The sequence below is a fragment of the Oncorhynchus clarkii genome, chromosome 19 (genome assembly GCF_045791955.1).
Source record: "Oncorhynchus clarkii lewisi isolate Uvic-CL-2024 chromosome 19, UVic_Ocla_1.0, whole genome shotgun sequence".
NCBI classification, from domain to species: Eukaryota; Metazoa; Chordata; class Actinopteri; order Salmoniformes; family Salmonidae; genus Oncorhynchus; species Oncorhynchus clarkii.
Window position 1 is genome coordinate 54,565,976 of NC_092165.1, and position 25,089 is coordinate 54,591,064.

At 42.4% G+C, this 25,089-nt stretch overlaps 2 protein-coding genes and 1 pseudogene across 2 annotated transcripts in view; 2 read left to right on the top strand and 1 right to left on the bottom strand.

Annotated features, from left to right (window-relative positions):
* Positions 1–17,655, top strand: part of LOC139374527 (platelet-activating factor receptor-like) — a 37,444-nt pseudogene extending 19,789 nt beyond the window's left edge.
* LOC139374347 (platelet-activating factor receptor-like) overlaps positions 1–25,089 on the top strand; it is a 61,106-nt gene that overhangs the window by 477 nt on the left and 35,540 nt on the right. The gene's annotated exons all lie outside the window — the stretch shown is intronic.
* LOC139374528 (CXADR-like membrane protein) lies at positions 19,691–21,276 on the bottom strand. The gene is made up of 4 exons (XM_071115523.1): positions 20,833–21,276; positions 20,248–20,394; positions 19,944–19,971; positions 19,691–19,820 (listed from the first exon to the last, which is right to left on the bottom strand). The coding sequence occupies exons 1-4, from the start codon at positions 21,077–21,079 to the stop codon at positions 19,691–19,693; spliced, it is 552 nt and encodes a 183-aa protein (XP_070971624.1). The 5' UTR covers positions 21,080–21,276.

The window sequence follows — 25,089 nt, forward strand, 5'->3', positions numbered from 1 at the left end:
AACTCATGAGTTTAGGTCAACTTTCCAACCCCATCAGAACCCAAAATATCACCTAAACATGTTTTATTCCGTTGTTTGTATACAATGGAATAAGACACTAGTGTATTTCTAACATTTACAAATGGTTCAAATATAATTGTGATCTAATGGATGGTCAGTCCATGCATCCATAGCTCCGTCAAGGAATTTGAGAGTGGTTTCATTTTTCCAGCAACATCCCTCAGCTGTTTACCAAAAAAAATGGTGGGGTAACTGCTTTGTTGCTAATAATACTAATAATTACAAATTCTCATTTACAATGACTGCCTACCCGGGAACAGTAGGTTAACTGCCTTGTTCAGGGCAGAACAACAGGTTTTTATCTTGTCAGCTCAGGGATTCAATCCAGAAATCATTTGGTTACTGGCCCAACGCTGTAATTACTAGGCTACCTGCCACCCCAGGTAGGCATAATTGGCAGAATCTTCCATACACCCCCCAAAAAAATGATTAGTGAAGGTGCTGGATGCTAAATGCTGAATGCTAAACTGGAAAAAAGGAACATATTGTTTTACTTTTCCTATTGAAAAACGAGAATCCAAGTATAACTACAGTAAATTACACACACTGAAGGGTAAAAAAAAACATGTTTTGAGCAAAATAGTGTCTTTTAGACACAATCGTGAAATGCAAGTGTTTGCCAATTCAGTCCGTTGGTCTGATGGTGCACTCGGACGTAATTGGCATCCCGCCTTCCTTGTGTGGCAACAATAGGAGGACCAATTCAATGCGTTGGTCTGATGGTGCACTCTGACGTAATTGGCATCCCGCCTTCCTTGTGGGAACAATAGAGGACCAGTTCAGGGCAAAGCGCAGAAAGACCCCCTCCCCCCACTTGTACTATGTCAGAGGAAATCAGGTGATTAAAGAGGTTCTATGGAAACTGGAGTGGGTCTTTAATGAAGGTAATCTGACCGACAGCTTAGCTTCTATTAAAGTACATTTGCATCTGACTGGAAGTGTGCAGATAGTTTGAATGAGTTTATGCGTTGCGCTCTTTCACCAAGTTGTAAAATGAACAGACACTAGCTACTCTTTGGCAAGAAACAGTATGTGAACCCTTTGGAATTACCTGGATTTCTGCATAAATTTGACATAAATTTTGATCTGGTCTTCATCTAAGTCACAACAATAGACAAACACAGTGTGCTTATAATAATTTGTTTGTTATTCGTTAATTTGTCTTGTCTATATTGAATATATAATTTAAACATTCACAGTGTAGGTTGGAAAACGTATGTGGACCCCTAGACTAATGACTTCCCCAAAAGCTAATTGGAGTCAGGAGTCATCTAACCTGGAGTCGAATCAATGAGACCAGATTGGAGATTTTGGTTAGAGCTGCCCTGCCCCATAAAAAACACACACAAAATTTGAGTTATTTGAGTTTGCTATTCACAAGAAGAATTGCCTGATGTGAACCATGCCTCAAACTAAATAGATGTCAGAAGACCTAAAATTAAGAATGGTTGCCTTGCATAAAGCTGGAAAGGGTTACAAAAGTATCTCTAAAAGTCAGTCCACGATAACACAAATTGTCTATAAATTGAGAAATTTCAGCATTGTTGCTACTCTCTCTAGGAGTGGCCATCCTGTAAAGATGACTGCAAAAGCACAGCGCAGAATGATCAATGAGGTTAAGAAGAATCATAGAGTGTCAGCTAAAGACTTACAAAAATCTCTGGAAGATGCTAAAATCTCTGTTGACGAGTCTACAATACGTAAAACACTCAACAAGAATGGTGTTCATGAGAAGACATCAAGGAAGAAGCTGTCCAAAAAAAACATTGCTGCACATCTGAAGTTTGCAAAAGAGCACCTGGATGTTCCAGCGCTACTGGCAAAATATTATGTGGACAGATTCAACTAAAGTTGTGTTGTTTGGAAGGAACACACAACACTATGTGTGGAGAAAAAAAAGCACAGTACACCAACATAAAAACCTCCCAACTGTAAATTATGGTGGAGGGAGAATTATGGTTTGGGGCTGGTTTGCTGCCTCAAGTCCTGGACAGCTTGCTATCATCCACAGAAATATTTATTATTAAGTTTATCAAGACATTTTGCAGGATAATGTAAGGCTATCTGTCCACCAATTGAAGCTCAACAGACGTTAGGTGATGCAAAAGGACAACCATCCAAAAGACAGAAGTACTGTGGCTTGTGAAAGTATTCACCTCCTTTGGCATTTTTCCTATTTTGTTGCCTTACAACCTGGAATTAAAATAGATTTTTTGGGGGTTTGTATCATTTGATTTACACAACATGCCTACCACTTTGAAAATGCAAAATATTTTTCATTGTGAAACAAACAAGAAATAACACAAAAAAAACTGTTCTTGAGCGTGCATAACTATACACCCCTCCCAAAGTCAATACTTTGTAGAGCCACCTTTTGCAGCAACTACAGCTGCAAGTCTCTTGGAGTATGTCATTATAAGCTTGGCACATCTAGCCACTGGGATTTTTTGCCCATTCTTCAAGGCAAAACTGTCCAGGTCCTTCAAGTTGGATAGGTTCTGCTGGTGTACAGCAATATTTAAGTCATACCACAGATTCTCAATTGGATTGAGGTCTGGGCTTTGACTAGGCCATTCCAAGACATTTAAATATTTCCCCTTAAACCACTCAAGTGTTGCTTTAGCAGTATGCTTAGGGCCATTGTCCTGCTGGAAGGTGAACCTCCGTCCCAGTCTCAAATCTCTGGAAGACTGAAACAAGTTTCCATCGAGAATTTCCCTGTATTTAGCACCATCCATCATTCCTTCAATTCTGACCAGTTTCCCAGTCCCTGCCGATGAAAAACATCCCCACAGCATGATGCTGCCACCACCATGCTTCACTGTGGGGGTGGTGTTCTCGGGGTGATGAGAGGTGTTGGGTTTGCACCAGACATAGAGTTTAAGATACGTTTTTGTCTAATCTGACCAGAGTACCTTCTTCCATATGTTTGGGGAGTCTCCCACATGCCTTTTGGCGAACACCAAACGTGTTTGCTTGTAATTTTCTTTAAGCAAAGGCTTTTTTCTGGCCCAGCTCTGTGGAGTGTACGGTTTAAAGTGGTCTTATGGACAGATACTCCAATCTCTGCTGTGGAGCTTTGCAGCTCTTTGTTGCCTCTCTGATTAATGCTCTCCTTGCCTGGTCCATGAGTTTTGGTAGGTGGCCCTCTCTTGGCAGGTTTGTTGTGTTGCCATATTCTTTCATTTTTTTAATAACAGATTTAATGGTGCTCCATGGGATGTTCAAAGTTTTAGATATATTTTTTTAACCCAACCCTGATCTGTACCTCTCCACAACGTTGTCCCTGATCTGTTTAGTGAGCTCCTTGGTCTTCATATTTCTGCTTGCTTGGTGGTGCCCCTTGCTTAGTGGTGTTGCAGACTCTTGGGCCTTTCAGAACAGGTGTATATATATGTATGTAGATCATGTGACACTTATATTGCACACAGGTATAATTTATTTTATAAATTATGTGACTTCTGAAGGTAATTTGCACCAGATCTTATTTAGGGGCTTCATAGCAAAGGGGGTGAATACATATGCATGCGCCACTTCTCCATTTTTTAGAATATTTTGAATCAAGTTATTTTTTAGAATTTCACTTCACCAAATTGGACTATTTTGTGTATGTCCATTTCATGAAATGAAAGTTTTTGCTAGTTGACGTACTGTTAGAGAGAGAGCTGGCCAAAAGTTGGCTTACATTATCTATTATTTTTTCCTCAATCAAACTAGACCTGAATTAAACAATGAAACCATCGGCAAAATGATTGAAGATTGATATTCTGATGTTTTTTCAGTGCAATGTGAGTTGTATTAGTCAGTATGTCAATGTGACGTTATTGATTTGTCAGCTAATTATCTACTTTTCACACTGACACAGTAATAAACAGCTCTAATGTTCGTCGGCTTCACCGTCACGGTGCACATTAGAAGTCTTGTCTGGGACGATTTCTTCATCCCACTTAAGGCTGCTGTCTTTAGTCAAAGTATTTAGGCTTCTCCAAGCTCTGATGCTGCTGATGGTCATTAGTAGCATACCAAACTTGCTAACTGCCTGGTACTCAGCACTATATTATCCCTCTAGTCACTCTGACATCAATGCAAATGTAATCGAAAATCTAATCAAACACTTCATGAGAGCCCAAGATCTCATGTTGCGCAACATTTGTATAGGCTATGCAATTGCACAAGAAAACAGAGTGATGGCCTCTTCAAGCTTCCTATAAGCTAGGCCTATGTAACGTTGTACGCTGATAGTCGGGAAGCAAGTTCAGGGCGTGAATACATTTAAGAAACAGAAACAAAAACAATGACGCCTGGGGAAGAAACCAAAGGGAGTGACATATAATGGGCAGGTAATCAAGGAGGTGATGGAGTCCAGGTGAGTGTCGTTATGCGCAGATGCACATTACAATGGTGACTGGTGTGCGCCATAACGAGCAGCCTGGTGACCTAGAGGCCGGAGAGGGAGCCAACTGTATTTATTTCTCAACTTTACTAATATTAAGCACATTGTTTATCTTTACAACAGGAGTAGAGCCTACCTGACTGGCATGAAAATAAACCACGGGAAAAGGATCCTCCATTCACTATTTAAGTGCATATATAACATGTGTTTTTACCTGTTGCCCCTGTTTTGAGGTGCAGGATATTGGTCCATTCTAAATCAAAACAAATGTCACACATATATGATTTAGTACATGTAAAGACAAGATTAAATCAAGAATAGTCTGATGGGTGACAATATTAGCCAATTATATATTATCACTTGTGAATCATTGTCACGTTCCAAGCCCTCTGGGTTCTCTATGGTGTATAGGTCAGAGCGTGACTAGGGGGGTTTCTAGCGTTTCTATTTCTATGTTGGTATTTGCATGGTTCCCAATTAGAGGCAGCTGATTATCGTTGTCTCTAATTGGGGATCATACTTAAGTTGCCCATTGTTCCCACCTGTGTTGTGGGATATTATTTTCAGTTAGTGTCTAAGTGCGCTCTGTACTGGTGTCGCTGGAATTTCATAATTCCTACTAATTAAATCGCTCAGTCTATTTTATAAGAATTTGTAAGATTCCTATTTGCATAAAATAGACAGAGACCAGTCTTATCAAAATGAGATAATAGTATTTATTCTCGGAGCGCGCTGCCATGTAACCACGAACAACAGTCTATATACAAAATGTGACGTCATAGGGCATAAAATGTTCTTCCTCCTATCAACCAGGACCCAACAAAAGTTGAAAAGTTTATTCCCACCCCTTCGCTCTCTCACACCAGACACACAGTTAAATCAAGATAAAACTTCAGAAGTTTTCATCCATCACCATTCAGCAGACAGTTCCAGCTAATGGAAAACCTAAGAAAACACACACTGCCTTATCTAAACATCCCAGAGCTAAGTTGAGTCGGTTCAACCATAGGTTATCGACCCTTTCTGCTTACTTAAAAACCCACAATTCCAGTCTTCTCCAACCTGTCTGGAATGGTATTTATTTAATTTAATTACCCCCTGTCTCATGCTCCACAACCCCTCCCTTATGAATTAATATTATTAATCAGATATAATAAAACAGATTATAATTTTCATTAGTTATAGTTCTATTTATAATGTAGATATTGTTTAGTCATTATTCATAAAATTCCTAACAACTGGACGTTAGTTTTTTCTTTGTTGTTTTTGTTAAGTTTCACTTTGAAATAAAGTATGTGGAACTATATGCACGCTGTGCCTTGGTCCGCTCCTTTCGACAACGTGACAATGATGCTCAGCTTAAGAAACAATGCCTTTTTTGCGACTTTTTCGAATCATAGTCGCACACCTCATGTAGCCTAGCCCATAGGCCATATGTTTTGATAAGGTTTGTATCACAACTAAAGTGGCCAAATAGCTTCTTAAAATTAAGCACATTAATTTGCTTTACAAGGCGTGTAGAGGCTAACTGGCATGCATAAGCAGCGCATGAGTTTCACGTTTGGGGAAGATCATTTTCACCATAAAAACGCATCTATATAATTAAAGCATTACATCCATAATCGCATTTGCGGTCACTTTTGAAAATAGTGTTTTCCCGCTAATGGAACATTCATGCTTCTATCCTACTGTAGTGTGCGCATTGCTGCGCTTATAATGTGAAGAAATAGCCATATAGTTTATCAACATTTTAAGCTAAACTATTTCGTCAGCCACATTGTGTAAAACAGTTAGTGTATTAATTTGAGATATATCGCATCCCACAACTGTCCTGGACTATATTTTGGAATGTTTATTTCTCGCACAGAATAGGTCAACTTTTGTAATATGGGGATAGTAGATTGACATAGGCTAGTGCTTTTGCTGTTCGTTAGGCCTACTCATCTTGTTGGCTGACGAAAAGTAAATGTGGACAGTTCTTCCAATATGCACCTCGGAAATGGATAAGGACTCGAGCAGTTGTGTGACTGATGTATCTGTCTTCACTTGTAGACTGTCTTCTTCATGTGAGTGAGAGGTGCTTTGGAGCGCAGCACTCGGGGAGAAAGCACAACGCTAGCCCTTGGCAACGCAGACGCTCGTGAGCAGTGTGCGTGCAATCATTTAATAATATAGATTTCTAAATGTATTTTGCAACACTCGTGCATGCGAAGCGAGCGGTGTGGTCAGCCTGTAACATATGTGTTCACCATAGTAACCTAAGCTCATGTGGTCACATAGAAACCTAACGTATGTGTGTGTTGTGCATTTTCCTTTTCAATCATGATTACATGTTTTGATTGCACTTCGACTCACGTTAGTTGAGCGCCCTCCATTTATTTTCATTATCAATATTTATTTACAGACACTGTAACTGCCACATGATTTTCTGCCCATGTATTTCATTGAGACCACGCATACTAGGCACACATGAAACCTCTCTACCATCTAGGAGAGGTAGGCTATTGAAGTTGAAGCAGTGAATTCTGACTGTGTGAATAATGCGAGAAATATGTGCTTTTAATACAATAGGTAGGCTAACAGCATACAAACCAGAAAGAGGACCGTTTCTAAATAATTGACCACAGTGGAGTCAGTACACAACACTATGTTCATCATGTCTTAGCAGGATCAGATGGTGACAGGGGTCCTAGAAGGGTCAGACAGCCAGGGAAGACCAGTCTATGGAGCTCATGTGAATTCTGTAGTATATTCAGTGAAGGACACAGTTCAATCTTGAATTGATGGGTTGACGATTGATGGCAACGAAGGAGTGGCTTCGAAAGAAGCAATTCAAGGTCCTGGGGACAGGTCAAAATCTCAACCCCATAGAAAACCCCATAGAAAATCTTTGGTGGGAGTTGAAAGTCCGTGTTGCCCAGCAACAGCCCCAAAACATCACTGCTCTAGAAGAGATCTGCATGGAAGAATGGGCCAAAATACCAGCAACAGTGTGTGAAAATCTTGTGAAGACTTACAGTTAACGTTTGACCTCTGTCATTGCCAACAAAGGGTATATAACAAAGTATTGAGATAAACTTTTGTTATTGACCAAATACTTATTTTCCACCATAATTTGCAAATAAATTCATTAAAAATCCTACAATGTGATTTTCTGGATTTTTTTTTTCATTTTGTCTGTCATAGTTGAAGTGTACCTAGCTCTCCCAATTCAACACCTGTGATTACTGTATGCCTCGCTGTATGTCTCTCTCAAATGTCAATATGCCTTGTATACTGTTGTGCAGGTTAGTTATCATTGTTTTAGTTTACAATGGAGCCCCTAGTTCCACTCTTTATACCCCTGATACCTCCTTTGTCCCACCCCCCACACATGCGGTGACCTCACCCATTACAACCAGCATGTCCAGAGATACAACCTCTCTCATCATCACCCAGTGCCTGGGCTTACCTCCGCTGTACCCGCACCCCACCATACCCCTGTTTGCGCATTATGCCCTGAATATATTCTACCATGCCCAGAAACCTGCTCCTCTTATTCTCTGTCCCCAACGCCCTAGGCGACCAGTTTTGATAGCCTTCAGCCGCACCCTCATACTACTCCTTCTCTGTTCCGCGGGTGATGTGGAGGTAAACCCAGGCCCTGCATGTCCCCAGGCACCCTCATTTGTTGACTTCTGTGATCGAAAAAGCCTTGGTTTCATGCATGTCAACATCAGAAGCCTCCTCCCTAAGTTTGTCTTACTCACTGCTCTAGCACACTCTGCTAACCCTGATGTCCTTGCCGTGTCTGAATCCTGGCTCAGGAAGGCCACCAAAAATTCTGAGATTTCCATACCCAACTATAACATCTTCCGTCAAGATAGAACTGCCAAAGGGGGAGGAGTTGCAGTCTACTGCAGAGATAGCCTGCAAAGTAATGTCATACTTTCCAGGTCCATACCCAAACAGTTCGAACTACTAATTTTGAAAATTACTCTCTCCAGAAATAAGTCTCTCACTGTTGCCGCCTGCTACCGACCCCCCTCAGCTCCCAGCTGTGCCCTGGACACCATTTGTGAATTGATCGCCCCCCATCTAGCTTCAGAGTTTGTTCTGTTAGGTGACCTAAACTGGGATATGCTTAACACCCCGGCAGTCCTACAATCTAAGCTAGATGCCCTCAATCTCACTCAAATCATCAAGGAACCCACCAGGTACAACCCTAACTCTGTAAACAAGGGCACCCTCATTGACGTCATCCTGACCAACTGGCCCTCCAAATACACCTCCGCTGTCTTCAACCAGGATCTCAGCGATCACTGCCTCATTGCCTGTATCCGCTACGGAGCCGCAGTCAAACGACCACCCCTCATCACTGTCAAACGCTCCCTAAAACACTTCTGTGAGCAGGCCTTTCTAATCGACCTGGCCCGGGTATCCTGGATGGACATTGACCTCATCCCGTCAGTTGAGGATGCCTGGTCTTTCTTTAAAAGTAACTTCCTCACCATTTTAGATAAGCATGCTCCGTTCAAAAAATGCAGAACTAAGAACAGATATAGCCCCTGGTTCACTCCAGACCTGACTGCCCTCGACCAGCACAAAAACATCCTGTGGCGGACTGCACTAACATCGAATAGTCCCCGCGATATGCAACTGTTCAGGGAAGTCAGGAACCAATACACACAGTCAGTCAGGAAAGCTAAAGCCAACTTCTTCAGGCAGAAGTTTGCATCCTGTAGCTCCAACTCCAAAAAGTTCTGGGACACTGAAGTCCATGGAGAACAAGAGCACCTCCTCCCAGCTGCCCACTGCACTGAGGCTAGGTAACACGGTCACCACCGATAAATCCATGATTATCGAAAACTTCAACAAGCATTTCTCAACGGCTGGCCATGCCTTCCGCCTGGCTACTCCAACCTCGGCCAACAGCTCCCCCCCCCCCCCGCAGCTACTCGCCCAAGCCTCTCCAGGTTCTCCTTTACCCAAATCCAGATAGCAGATGTTCTGAAAGAGCTGCAAAACCTGGACCCGTACAAATCAGCTGGGCTTGACAATCTGGACCCTCTATTCCTGAAACTATCCGCCGCCATTGTCGCAACCCCTATTACCAGCCTGTTCAACCTCTCTTTCATATCGTCTGAGATCCCCAAGGATTGGAAAGCTGCCGCAGTCATCCCCCTCTTCAAAGGGGGCGACACCCTGGACCCAACTGTTACAGACCTATATCCATCCTGCCCTGCCTATCTAAGGTCTTCGAAAGCCAAGTCAACAAACAGGTCACTGACCATCTTGAATCCCACCGTACCTTCTCCGCTGTGCAATCTGGTTTCCGAACCGGTCACGGGTGTACCTCAGCCACGCTCAAGGTACTAAACGATATCATAACCGCCATCGATAAAAGACAGTACTGTGCAGCCGTCTTCATAGACCTTGCCAAGGCTTTCGACTCTGTCAATCACCGTATTCTTATCGGCAGACTCAGTAGCCTCGGTTTTTCGGATGACTGCCTTGCCTGGTTCACCAATTACTTTGCAGTCAGAGTTCAGTGTGTCAAATCGGAGGGCATGCTGTCCGGTCCTCTGGCAGTCTCTATGGGGGTGCCACAGGGTTCAATTCTCGGGCCGACTCTTTTCTCTGTATATATCAATGATGTTTCTCATGCTGCGGGCGATTCCCTGATCCACCTCTACGCAGACGACACCATTCTATATACTTCCGGCCCGTCCTTGGACACTGTGCTATCTAACCTCCAAACGAGCTTCAATGCCATACAGCACTCCTTCCGTGGCCTCCAACTGCTCTTAAACGCTAGTAAAACCAAATGCATGCTTTTCAACCGTTCGCTGCCTGCACCCGCACGCCTGACCAGCATCACCACCCTGGATGGTTCCGACCTTGAATATGTGGACATCTATAAGTACCTAGGTGTCTGGCTAGACTCTAAACTCTCCTTCCAGACCCATATCAAACATCTCCAATCGAAAATCAAATCAAGAGTCGGCTTTCTATTCCGCAACAAAGCCTCCGCCAAACTTACCCTAGTAAAACTGACTATCCTACCGATCCTCGACTTCGGCGATGTCATCTACAAAATTGCTTCCAACACTCTACTCAGCAAACTGGATGCAGTTTATCACAGTGCCATCCGTTTTGTCACTAAAGCACCTTATACCACCCACCACTGCGACTTGTATGCTCTAGTCGGCTGGCCCTCGCTACATATTCGTCGCCAGACCCACTGGCTCCAGGTCATCTACAAGTCCATGCTAGGTAAAGCTCCGCCTTATCTCAGTTCACTGGTTACGATGGCAACACCCATCCGTAGCACGCGCTCCAGCAGGTGTATCTCACTGATCATCCCTAAAGCCAACACCTCATTTGGCCGCCTTTCGTTCCAGTTCTCTGCTGCCTGTGACTGGAATGAATTGCAAAAATCGCTGAAGTTGGAGACTTTTATCTCCCTCACCAACTTCAAACATCTGCTATCTGAGCAGCTAACCGATCGCTGCAGCTGTACATAGTCTATTGGTAAATAGCCCACCCATTTTCACCTACCTCATCCCCATACTGTTTTTATTTATTTTTCTGCTCTTTTGCACACCAATATCTCTACCTGTACATAACCATCTGATCATTTATCACTCCAGTGTTAATCTGCATAATTGTAATTATTTGCCTACCTTCTCATGCCTTTTGCACACAATGTATATATAGACTCCCCTTTTTTCTACTGTGTTATTGACTTGTTAATTGTTTACTCCATGTGTAACTCTGTGTTGTCTGTTCACACTGCTATGCCTTATCTTGGCCAGGTCGCAGTTGCAAATGAGAACTTGTTCTCAACTAGCCTACCTGGTTAAATAAAGGTAAAATAAATAAATAAATAAAAAAACCTGATAAAAAGATGAGAGAGGCCTGTAATTTAAGTGGGAGAACTTGCACAATTGGTGGCTGACTAAAAACTTTTTTTGCCCCACTGTATGTGTATGTGACCAATAACATTACATTTGATTTAATTAGATTTTATATATAAACTGAACAGTACTGGACCCAAAATCAAACCTTGTGGAATCCCACGTGATATGTATTTTCTCTGAGTTATATTCACCAAGGGTGACAAAACTCTCGACCAGTTAAATAGGTCCTAAACCAATTTAGAACTGGACCAGAGAGGCCAACCTCCCCTGTCTGTCCAGATGGACATCATTGTCAACAGTGTCGAATGCAGCACTTAAATCAGGGACAGAGGACAGAGAGCTGGTTGGCATCTGTGTTGGCTCTAAGATCATTTACCACTAAGTAAGGCTGTCTCTGTGCTCTGGTGGAGACGAAAACCAGATTGGAATTTTTCCAAAATACTGTTGGCACTTAAAAAATGATTTAGCTGTTTGAACACAGAGAGCAGTATTGCTGCTTGGTAGCAGACCAGAAAATGCTGGTGACCCAAGTGTTGCAAGACACGTCATGTACAGTTGAAGTCGGAAGTTTACATACACCTTAGCCAAATATATTTAAACTCAATTTTAATCCTAGTAAAAATTCCCTGTCTTAGGTCAGTTAGGATCACCACTTTATTTTAAGAATGTGAAATGTCAGAATAATAGTAGAGAGAATTATTTATTTCAGCTTTTATTTCTTTCGTCACATTCCCAGTGGGTCAGATGTTTACATACGCTCAATTAGTATTTGGTAGCATTGCCTTAAAACTGTTTAACTTGGGTCAAACATTTTGGGTAGCCTTCCACAAGCTTCCCACAATAAGTTGGATGAATTTTGGCCCATTCCTCCTGACAGGGCTGGTGTAACTGAGTCAGGTTTGTAGGCCTCCTTGCTCGCACACGATTTTTCAGTTCTGCCCTCACATTTTCTATAGGATTGAGGTCAGGGCTTTGTTGTTATTAAGCCATTTTGCCACAACTTTGGAAGTATGCTTGGGGTCATTCTCCATTTGGAACAAACATCTGCGACCAAGCTTTAACTTCCTGACTGATGTCTTAAGATGTTTCTTCAAGATATCCAAATCATTTTCCTGCCTCATGATGCCATCTATTTTGTGAAGTGCACCAGTCCCTCCTGCAGCAAAGCACCACCACAACATGATGCTGCCACACCCGTGCTTCACAGTTGGGATGGTGTTCTTCGGCTTGCAAGCCTCCCCCTTTTCCCTCCAAACATAACGATGGTCATTATGACCAAACAGTAGAGGTCGACCGATTATGATTTTTCAACGCCGATACCGATACCGATTATTGGAGGACATACCGATTAATCGGCCTATTAAAAAATATATATTTGTAATAATGACAATTACAACAATACTAAATGAACACATATTTTAACTTAATATAATACCAATAAATATCAATAATACCAATAAATATCAATACAAATCATGTTAAATTTGGTTTAAATAATGCAAAAACAAAGTGTTGGAAAATATAAAAAGCTAACGTTTGAGTTCCTTGCTCAGAACATGAGAACATATGAAAGTTGGTGATTCCTTTTAACATGAGACTTCAATATTCCAAGGTAAGAGGTTTTAGGTTGTAGTTAATATAGTATTTATAGGACTATTTCTCTCTATACCATTTGTATTTCATATACATTTGACTATTGGATGTTCTTATAGGCACTATATTATTGCCAGTGTAACAGTATAGCGTCTGTCCCTCTCCTCGCCCCTACCTGGGCTCGAACCAGGAACACATCGACAACAGACACACTCGAAGCAGCGTTACCCATCGCTCCACAAAAGCCGCGGCCCTTGCAGAGCAAAGCGAATAACTACTCCAAGTCTCAGAGCGAGTGACGTTTGAAACGCTATTAGCGCGCACCCCGCTAACTAGCTAGCCATTTCACATCTGTTACACCAGCCATTAGGCTGATAGGCTTGAAGTCATAAACAGCGCTGTGCTTGCGAAGAGCTGCTGGCAAAATGTACGAAAGTGCTGTTTGAATGAATGCTTACGAGCCTGCTGCTGCCTACCATCGCTCAGTCAGACTGCTCTATCAAATCATAGACTTAATTATAACATAACACACAGAAATACGAGCCTTTGTTCATTAATATGGTAGATTCCAGAAACTATCATTTCGAAATCAAAACGTTTATTTCAGTGAAATACGGAACCGTTCGGGTGGCATCCCTAAGTCTAAATATTCTTGTTACTTTGCACAACCTTCAATGTTATGTCATAATTATGTACAATTCTGGCAAATTAGTTCGCAATGAGCCAGGCTGCCCAAACTGTTGCATATACCCTGACTCTGCGTGCAATGAACGCAAGAGAAGTGACACAATTTCACCTGGTTAATATTGCCTGCTAACCTGGATATCTTTTAGCTAAATATGCAGGTTTAAAAATATATACTTCTGTGTATTGTTTTTAAGAAAGGCATTGGTGTTTATGGTTAGTTACAGTCGTCCAACGATTGTGCTTTTTTTGCAAATGCGCTTTTGATAAATCATCCCCCAGCGTTGCATCGATTATAGCAGGACATGCTAGATAAACTAGTAATATCATCAACCATGTGTAGTTATAACTAGTGATATGATTGATTGATTGATTTTTATAAGATAAGTTTAATGCTAGCTAGCAACTTACCTTGGCTTCTACTGCATTCGCGTAACAGGCGTAACGGTTTTCCGTATGAGAAGGAGAGTCGGACCAAAATGCAGCGTGTCTATTGCAATCCATGTTTAATGAAGAAAACACACTAAACACAAACACTACCAAAACAATAAACTTAACGAAAACCGAAACAGCCTATACTTGTGTAACCTAACACAGAAACAATGACATCAGGACACTAAGGACAATCACCCACCAACACACAGTGAAACCCAGGCTACCTAAATATGGTTCCCAATCAGAGACAATGACTAACACCTGCCTCTGATTGAGAACCATATCAGGCCAGACATAGAAATAGACAAACAAGACATCCAACATAGAATGCCCACCCAGTTCACGTCCTGACCAACACTAAAACAAGGAAAACACACACGAACGATGGTCAGAACGTGACACCTTGTGGAGTGCAACGAGAGGCAGGTGGTTATAGCGTTGGACTTGTTAACTGTATGGTTGCAAGATTGGATCCCCCGAGCTGACAAGGTGAAAATCTGTCATTCTGGCCCTGAACAAGGCAGTTATTGAAAATAAGAATGTGTTCTTAACTGACTTGCCTAGTTAAATAGGTATAAAAGGTATAAAAAAATAAAATCGGCGCCCAAAAATACCGGTTTCCGATTGTTATGAAAACTTGAAATTGGCCCTAATTAAATCGGCCATTAATCGGTCGACCTCTACCAAACAGTTCTATTTTTGTTTCATCAGACCAGAGGACGAATACCCAAAAAGTACAATCTTTGTCCCCATGTGCAGTTGCAAACCATAGTCTGGCTTTTTTATTGCAGTTTTGGAGCAGTGGCTTCTTCCTTGCTGAGCAGCCTTTCAAGTTATGTTGATATAGGACTTGTTTTACTGTGGATATAGATACTTTTGTACCTGCTTCCTCCAGCATCTTCACAAGGTCCTTTGCGGTTTTCTGGGATTGATTTGCACTTTTCGCACAAAAGTCATTTCATCTCTAGGAGACAGAATGCGTCTCCTTCCTGAGCGGTATGACAGCTGCGTGGTCCCATGGTGTTTTTAATTGCGTGCTGTTGTTTGTACAGATGAACGTGGTACCTTTAGGAGTTTGGAAATTGCTCCCAAGGATGAACCAGACTTGTGGAGGTCTGAGGTCTTGGCTGATTTATTTTTATTTTCCCATGATGTCAAGCAAAGAGGCATTGAGTTTGAAGGTAGGTGTAATGGTTTTCCTCCTCTTCGTCTGAAGAGGCGAGAAGGTTCGGAGGACCAATATGCGGCGTGGTAAGTGTCATTGGTTGTTTATTAAACACATAAACTGAACACTCTATACAAAACAATAAACGCACCGTGAATAACGAAAACCGAAAACAGTACCGTGTGGTGTAAGACACGGAAACAATCACCCACAATATAACAGTGAAACCCAGGCTACCTAAGAATGATTCTCAATCAGAGACAACTAACGACACCTGCCTCTGATTGAGAACCATACTAGGCCGAACACAGAAAAACAACCTAGACACACAAAACATAGAATGCCCACCCAACGGCCTGACCAACTAAAACAAACAATTAACACAATAACTAGGGTCAGAACGTGACAGTAGGCCTTGAAATACATCCACAGGTACACCTCCAATTGACTCAAATGATGTCAGAAGCTTCTAAAGCCATGACATAATTTTCTGGAATTTTCCAAGCTGTTTAAAGGCACAGTCAACTTAGTGTATGTAAACTTTTGACCCACTGGAATATTGATACATTGAGTTATAAGTGAAATAATCTGTCTGTAAACAATTGTTGGAAAAGTGACTTGTGTCATGCACAAAGTAGATGTCCTAACTGACTTGCCAAAACTATAGTTTGTTAACAAGAAATTTGTGTAGTGGTTGAATAACGAGTTTTAATGACTCCGACCTAAGTGTATGTAAACTTCCGACCTCAACTGTATGTGTTATAGCTGACTGTATTTGATTTACATTTACAGTATTTTGTGAAACTCTCAAATATGCTGGTGTGTGATGCACTTCCTGTGATATCAGGAAGTGATTCAGTGAATCAACAACTGCACAGACTGGATAGGCCTATAGCTATTCTGGGTGGCAGGTGGTAGCCTAGCGGTTAGAGAGGCAACGGGATGTGAGCTGGCAACTACATGGTTGCTTGTATAAAATCTTAGATGCCATTGTGCCCTTGCGCAAGGAACTTAACACCCCACAACAACATCTCCTCGGCACCCAGTGTGGCACCTCTCTTAAAACCTGTATATGTATGTTTGTCTTTAAAAGCGGAAGTAAATCTTTGGTTGGACCTTGTATGCAATTGACCAATAAAGTGATTTTACTAGACATGTACAAAGCCCTCGTGACTGCAGTAAGAGAAGTACTGAAGTGAAAATTAGTCTTGAAATATGAGTCATTTATATAGTATTCTCACAGAGGGAGTTCCTTGCTTTAGCAGAACCAACAGTGGAGTCGACCATGGGGATGCAAGAGGACTGTGACCAGGACAGTGAACTCATCGACAGTCGTCAACAGAACCCTCCTGGACTCATACTTCCGTTACACACTCTTCCCAGTGTTTTAAGGTGTTGTGTTCGTCCTTGGTCTGATAGCCAACAGTTACGTGCTGTTCGTGCTGCAGCGCATGCAAGACACCAAGGCCATGAATGAGATCCGCATCTACATGGCCAACCTGACTGTGGCCCACCTCTTCGTGTGCGCCCTCCCCTTCTGGATTGGCTACTACCACCACCGCGGTGACTGGCGCTACGGCGACTTCCTGTGCCACGTCACCGGTGTGTTCTTCTTCATCAACACCTACTGCTCCGTCCTCTTCCTCGCCGCCATCAGCGTCAACCGTTACTGGGCCATCACGCGCCCGCTGGATGCCGCCTCGTCTGACCATTGGCGCCGCGGGGTGGCCATCACGGCGGTCATCTGGGCGCTCACTCTGTCCATGTCCATGCCGCACTTCTTTGAAACTGGCATCCAGGTGGACAACGGCAACGTATCACGCTGCTTTGAGGGCTACCACGACAAGACTGACGACCAGAAGCGGACTGTGGCCACCACTCATCATCGTGGGGTGCCTCGTCTTGGTCTTCTTCCTCGTAGTAGTCTGTAACCTGCTCATTGCCCGGGCCCTGCTCGCCCCAGTCCCCTACCCAGCATCGGGGCTCCAGTTCATACATACCCCGAGGGGTGAAGGACCAGGCCCTGCAGATGCTGTGAGCCGTGGTGGGGGTGTTCGTGGTGTGCTTCCTCCCCCATCCTGTGGTCCAGGGCCCCTGGACTCTGGCTGTACTGGAGATCAAGGAGGGCTGGGGCAGAATGGACTGGGGCCAGCGAACCAGGCAGTGGCTTAACGACGCCCACCAGGTCACCTTGATGCTGATGGGGCTCAACTGCCTCCTGGACCCTGTGGTGTACTGCTTCGCCACCAGGAGGTTCTGCCTGTACATCAAGGACAATCTGAAAAAGATGGGGAGGGGCAAAGGATGCTCGGAAACAGCCATCACACACATTTCTATGGTGGAGTGCAAGAATGTGAGCCAGCGGCTCCATAGCGAACAGCAGCAGCTGAAGGTTTAAATCTCTAGATGACATGATATTGTAGATATTGTGTCTAATGCTGTTGTTAGTAACCACATCCTCAGGATGCTTCATTCCATCACACCCACACCTAACAATGAACACATAGTGAAGAACATGCACTCTGCTATGTAGCCTCATGTTCATTCAGACACATCACATGAACAGATGCACCACCACACAGCCCCACCCAGAGTATGATTCCCCTCTAGATTTCCTTCCTGTAGGGATTTGTCCTGGCCACTGTGCCAGCTATAATCAGTGCTTTAAAGAATCTTTGGACCATTGATTCTTTGTTTTCACATTTCAGATGTACTGTACATTGTATCTCACAATGTATCTCACACTTTGATATTGTGACTTCAATTTAATCACGTTTCTTCCTGTTCTTCTAGTGTAATCAGAGAAGAGAAGCAGACGTTTTATAGGGAACAGAAGCTTCTATAAAGGATTGCAAAATAGCTCTACAAACTCAGTCCCAAGCCACTAGACTAGATCCTTAGATAACATGGATATCAAATTACATTTTAAATATCACATGCGCCGAACACAACCGTACAGTGAATTGCTTACTTACAAGCCCTTAACCAACAATAGTCCTATCACTGTTGGAGCCTTCTAAATTGGGTGCTGAACAATAGCTCTATAAACTCAGTCCCAAGCCACTAGACTAGATGGTTAGATAAAATGTATAGTCAGATTGTCCTATCACTGTTGGAGCCTTCTAAATTGGGTGCTGAACAATAGCTCTATAAACTCAGTCCCAAGCCACTAGACTAGATGGTTAGATAAAATGTATAGTCAGATTGTCCTATCACTGTTGGAGCCTTCTAAATTGGGTGCTGAACAATAGCTCTATAAACTCAGTCCCAAGCCACTAGACTAGATGGTTAGATAAAATGTATAGTCAGATTGTCCTATCACTGTTTGAGCCTTCTAAATTGGGTGCTGAACAATAGCTCTATAAACTCAGTCCCAAGCCACTAGACTAGATGGTTAGATAAAATGTATAGTCAGATTGTCCTATCACTGTTGGAGCCTTCTAAATTGGGTGCTGAACAATAGCAATTCATTAAAAAAAAATCCTTGTTCTTGAGCACCTAATATGGACATATATTCACACATAAAAATGAGGTTTTCAGGATGCTGGATGTCTGTCAAGTTCATGCATGTTGTGATAAACTAAGCTTTGTAATTGTGAAACTGTAATTGTGAAACTAAGAATTGCATTGATTTTAGCCTACATGGTCTTCACCACTTATGGAATTGCAAAATGTTCATGTGTGGTGAGATGTGAAACTGTATTTGTTTTGCAATTTAATTTTGTAACAAAGCAAAGACACATACTGGGAGCTTTTTTTTAAGTATGTGAAGCATCGCTATCCCCCTGGGCACAGATGTCAGTTCAACGTCTAGTATTGATTAACATTTGGTTGAGTTGTCAACTAACGTTGAAATTACGTGGAAACAACATTGATTCAACCAGTTTTTGCCCAGGGGGATTATTGTTATTGTAAAGAATAATCTTCACAATCCTTTTATGAGGCTGCCAGCTACTGAAGTATTAACAGAGACGTGAGGGTTATGAAGTTAATAGACCTCTGGTGTAAATGTTGCAGTAACTGTAACTCTATGTGTGTGATGCATTTAAAACATATTGTGTAATACGCTGTACCTCATTCTCAATGTAAATATGAACTAACAGATATATTGTTATTGAAATGCCTCTTTTTTTGTTTCACACTCGTTTTTTTATTCAAAGCTTCCATTAAAAGATTCTGACAAATATCACTATGAATGCCGACAAATTAGAAAAATAAGACTTTTCAAACCTCTTTACTTTTTAGAGATCAAGTCTAGCTTCTCTTTAAATATTTAACAAACTCTAACCCTCTTAAGGCCAGTTCCTCTGACACAGATTAAACATAGTCCTGGATGAAAAAGCATGGTCAATAGAGTATCTGTCAAAATAGTTTTTTAGTCCAGGACTATGTTTAATCTGTGTCTGGGGAAACTGCCCCACAGTGTTTTACAATGAGCAAAGGAGGATTTAAGAGGAATCATCCCAAGGTGGCGTAGGTATCATCCCCTGTGATGTAGGTGGGGTACAGGTCGCTGTAGGCTTGGTTGGTTTCACCACAGTTTATGTAGACTTCTCCCTCATTCCCAGCCTGGCCCTGACTCTTCCCCCTAGTGGTGACAGCAGACACATGATAAGCATAGTGATCAGCATAGTGATCAGCTAATTATAATCTCATACACAGGAAGACAAATGTAAAACACACACATATAATTTGTTCATCATGCTCTTACTTTGGTGCTTTTGCAGGTCCAGTATATCCTGGAAGTACATGGAAAATACGTCACAGTACATCAAACCAACACTCACAATGTCTGAATGAACATTGTGGGCTTTTCAGAAACCTACTATATTTTGATAATTTACAAACTGAATCATAGATTGAAACATAGGTGCCTCTAATTGGGTTGGCCAAATAACAACACATTACTTCCTGTAACTACAGTAGCCAACATGTCATAATTATAACTCTGCAGTATAGCCGAAGACTTGGTAGAACTGTTGATACAGTGCAGTACACTTGACAGTGTCACTCACCTTTGGCCGGTGCACTATTGGTGGCCAAGGTCTCTTGACCTGCCATCTCTTTGGCCCGCTGCCTCCAGAGCCACAGCAGCAACAAGGTCAGTAAGACCCCGGCAAGGAGAACCAGCACCAACCCTGCCACTCCTGCATACACACTGCCTAAGGGGAGAGGAGGAACAGTCAATTGAACTGCATTGACATTGATGTGCCACAGGCTTACACTAAAATCTTAAGCTTTACAAACCTATGCTATAAAGTACTACTGTGCATCAACTATTGATACATACATTGAACAGAAGGGTTTGACAACATAAAACTATTGATAAATGCAATCCAAAGTTATAAAAACAGAATAATGACATGGCAATGTGAGAGGGACCATCTCAGTACATTACCTCTTCTTTTGGTACATTGTCACTATCACACCACCATTACCACACATCATCATCAGCTCAGTTCTCTACTAATGGAACAAATCTCATTATCGTTCATCATTTCCTCAAACTGAGCTGTTCTCCATCTTGAGCTGAGAGGAAGCTAAATGTGTTGGACTCATATGAGAAATAAGGTGGATGTTGTGATTGACGAGTAGATTACCAGTCATGGGGAAGTAGACGATATAGACTGTGTGGGGGCGGCTTTGTTGCTGCTGCGTCGGGGAAGAGATGTTGCTGTAAGCCTGGCAAAAGTACTGCCCACTCTCACTTGCCATGCTCAGGGTCAGCTCTCGCCCCATGTCCACCTCCTGCCACCCACCCTGCTCGTCCAACCTGCACCAACTCCAGATGACAGAGGGGGGGTGGGAGGTGGCCTGACAGTACAGGTTGACACTCTGCCCCTCCATGGTGACCAAGTCCTTGGGTGTGGATGACACCCACACATTGGAGAGTCTCTCTAGAGAGAGGAGGGGACATGATAAACTACTTTGTGTTACTCAAATAAACACAGATTACAGATCCAGACTAAATTCTTAGAAAAAGGTTTCGAAAGGGTTCTTTGCCTGTCCCCACAGGAGAACCCATTTTGCTTCCAGGAAGAACCCTTTTTGATTCCAGGTAGGATTGTAGAAGGATAGAATAGAGTAGGATAGGGGGGTGTAGATTGTAGAAGGATAGAATAGAGTGGGAGAGGGGAGTGTAGATTGTAGAAGGATAGAATAGAGTGGGAGAGGGGGGTGTAGATTGTAGAAGGATAGAATAGAGTGGGAGAGGGGGTGTAGATTGTAGAAGGATAGAATAGAGTAGGATAGGGGGGAGTAGATTGTAGAAGGATAGAATAGAGTGGGAGAGGGGGGTGTAGATTGTAGAAGGATAGAATAGAGTAGGAGAAGGGGGGGGTAGATTGTAGAAGGATAGAATAGAGTGGGAGAGGGGGGTGTAGATTGTAGAAGGATAGAATAGAGTGGGAGAGGGGGGAGTAGATTGTAGAAGGATAGAATAGAGTAGGAGAGGGGGGAGCAGATTGTAGAAGGATAGAATAGAGTGGGAGAGGGGGGTGTAGATTGTAGAAGGACAGAATAGAGTGGGAGAGGGGGGTGTAGATTGTAGAAGGATAGAATAGAGTGGGAGAGGGGGGAGTAGATTGTAGAAGGATAGAATAGAGTGGGAGAGGGGGGTGTAGATTGTAGAAGGATAGAATAGAGTGGGAGAGGGGGGTGTAGATTGTAGAAGGACAGAATAGAGTGGGAGAGGGGGTGTAGATTGTAGAAGGACAGAATAGAGTGGGAGAGGGGGGAGTAGATTGTAGAAGGATAGAATAGAGTGGAAGAGGGGGGTGTAGATTGTAGAAGGATAGAATAGAGTGGGAGAGGGGGGAGTAGATTGTAGAAGGATAGAATAGAGTGGGAGAGGGGGGTGTAGATTGTAGAAGGATAGAATAGAGTGGGAGAGGGGGGTGTAGATTGTAGAAGGACAGAATAGAGTGGGAGAGGGGGGTGTAGATTGTAGAAGGATAGAATAGAGTGGGAGAGGGGGGTGTAGATTGTAGAAGGACAGAATAGAGTGGGAGAGGGGGGAGTAGATTGTAGAAGGATAGAATAGAGTGGGAGAGGGGGGTGTAGATTGTAGAAGGATAGAATAGAGTGGGAGAGGGGGGTGTAGATTGTAGAAGGATAGAATAGAGTGGGAGAGGGGGGAGTAGATTGTAGAAGGATAGAATAGAGTGGGAGAGGGGGTGTAGATTGTAGAAGGATAGAATAGAGTGGGAGAGGGGGGTGTAGATTGTAGAAGGATAGAATAGAGTGGGAGAGGGGGGTGTAGATTGTAGAAGGATAGAATAGAGTGGGAGAGGGGGGAGTAGATTGTAGAAGGATATAATAGAGTGGGAGAGGGGGGTGTAGATTGTAGAAGGATAGAATAGAGTGGGAGAGGGGGGAGTAGATTGTAGAAGGATAGAATAGAGTGGGAGAGGGGGGTGTAGATTGTAGAAGGATAGAATAGAGTGGGACAGGGGGGTGTAGATTGTAGAAGGATGGAATAAAGTGTGAGAGTGGGGTGTAGATTGTTGAAGGATGGAATAGAGGGAGGGGGGTGTTGAAGGGTGGAAGCAGACAGACTACAATGCTGCTGGGTCATTATCCTAGCCAGGGGGGCTAACACTGACATAACTGTGCTGGGTTCTGCTCCGGTGAAAAACAAGTCAAAATAATTCAGCCTGGCTGAACTACTTAACTCTCCCTGCCTGCTATGCTTCTGTCGTCTTATTGATTTTCCAACAGGCAGCTTTAACTGCAGTCCCTGACATCTCTTTGTGTCTCTACATGAGTAGGGTTTTCTCGCATACGTCCAGGAAGCTATTTGGCGTTGCCTTGGTGTTGGCTGTGTTTGTTCCCCTGGGACGGAAAAATAATTAGTGGGTGAAAAAAGTTGAAAAACACAATCCCCTATTCTAGCATCCACAAACATGCCATGACAATTAACCATTTGTTTCGTGATAACTATGAAGTTTACGGGAGTTTTATGATTTAAAATAACTTCCAGTCACGTACCTACCACAGTCAGGTTTACTGCATTGCTGTCGTACCTTGTTCCATTGTAATAACCTGAACACTTGTATTCTCCAGAGTCCTTAGTGGTGACAATTAGAGTCAGAAAGTTGCTGTTAATGTTCATAGCTGTGGATGTGGTCTGGTTCAGACGGTACCAGGTGTATTTGTTCACAACAAATGATACCATACAAAACATTTTGACGGTCTGACCAGCAGGCATGACCGGCGCTCCAATCTGGAGGATCAATTTGGCCCATTGGCTCTCCTGGAGAAAAGCTGTCAAAAGAGACAGAGACAATGGTTAGAGAAGGCAATTAAAAAGCCCTGCTTGTAAATGGAACACTTACTATACGAAATGGCCACTTTTAGCCTTAACTACACTGTACTCACCAACTGGTGACGCAATGTATATTTTAATGGGATAGTGTTGGCAGATTCATTTGTTGTGATGACTGGAATCATTAAAGGTCTAAATCCTAATTTGAGATCCATGCACTTCAACTTTTGCGTAAATTATGTAAATGGATGGTAAATGCAAAAAACATTTGAGTTACGGGTGCAGATCTCCAGTTAGGATTCAGCCCTAATACAGTACGTACTTAATATTAACCAATATACAGTAGAACATAATGAGAGGTCTTACCTGGTTTAACAAACAAACAGAGCAGAAGAAAAAGAAGTTGCATGTTTAGTAGCTGTAGTTTTTTTTTTATATACGTTGACGACTGATACGATGACACTCTGGACCTGTATGTTTAAGGTGTTGTGCTTTACTCTGTCTTAAAGTCCTGATGGGGGAAGTTTAAAATGGGAAACAAAAGGGACAGGAACTTTGAGCTTCCTCCTGACTGTTAATCTGTTAACAGAGTTTCATCCTCGGGTTGAACTGGAACAATATTGTTGCATGTCTACTGTTTAGATATCCTTTCTGTTTATATCTGTCCAAGCAGCTTTGTTTCTCCACATCTCTACTATCTGTTCTCAATGATTTAGTAATAACTCACTCCAACTCAACTCACTCTAATCTCTCGAGGCCTCTGTGAGTCGCCATTTCATTCACCTCACAAAGCTTGGCCAACTTCAATCTCACCCTGAACTTTATTAGCTAGGTTCCATGTTATCTACTGTGACAACAGAAATACTGAGCGCTAATGACATGTTCCCCTTCAGAAAGAGTATACTCTATCTTGGGCTGGGGTAGAGGTTACATATAGGCTCCATCCCAAATTGCACCCAATTCCCTATAGAAAGTATTCATACCCCTTTGCTTATTCCACATTTTGTTGTGTTACAGCCTGAATTTAAAATTGATTATATATATGTTTTTCCTCACCCATTTACACACAACACCCCATAATGACAAAATGAAAACATGTTTGAATCTTTTTTGCACATTTATTGAAAATGTAATACAGAAATATCTAATTTACATCAGTATTCACACCGTTGGGGTAATACTTTGTAGAATAACCTTTGTCTTTTTGGGTAAGTCTCTAAGAGCTTTCCAAACATTGATTGTGCAACATTTGCCAATTATTCTTTTCAACATTCCTCAAGCTCTGTCAAATTGGTTGTTGATCATTGCTAGACAACCATTTTCAGGTCTTCCCATAGATTGTCAAGTAGATTTAAGTCAAAACTGTAACTCGGCCACATTGACTGTCTTCTTCGTAAGCAACTCCAGTGTAGATTTAGCCTTGTGTTGTAGGTTATTGTCCTGCAGAAAGGTGAATTCATCTCCCAGTGTCAGATGGAAAGCAGACTGGAATAGGTTTTCCTTCATGATTCTGCCTGTGCTTACCTCCGTTATGTTTCTTTTTTTTTTTTTTTACATGAAAAACTTCCCAATCCTTAATAATTACAAGCAT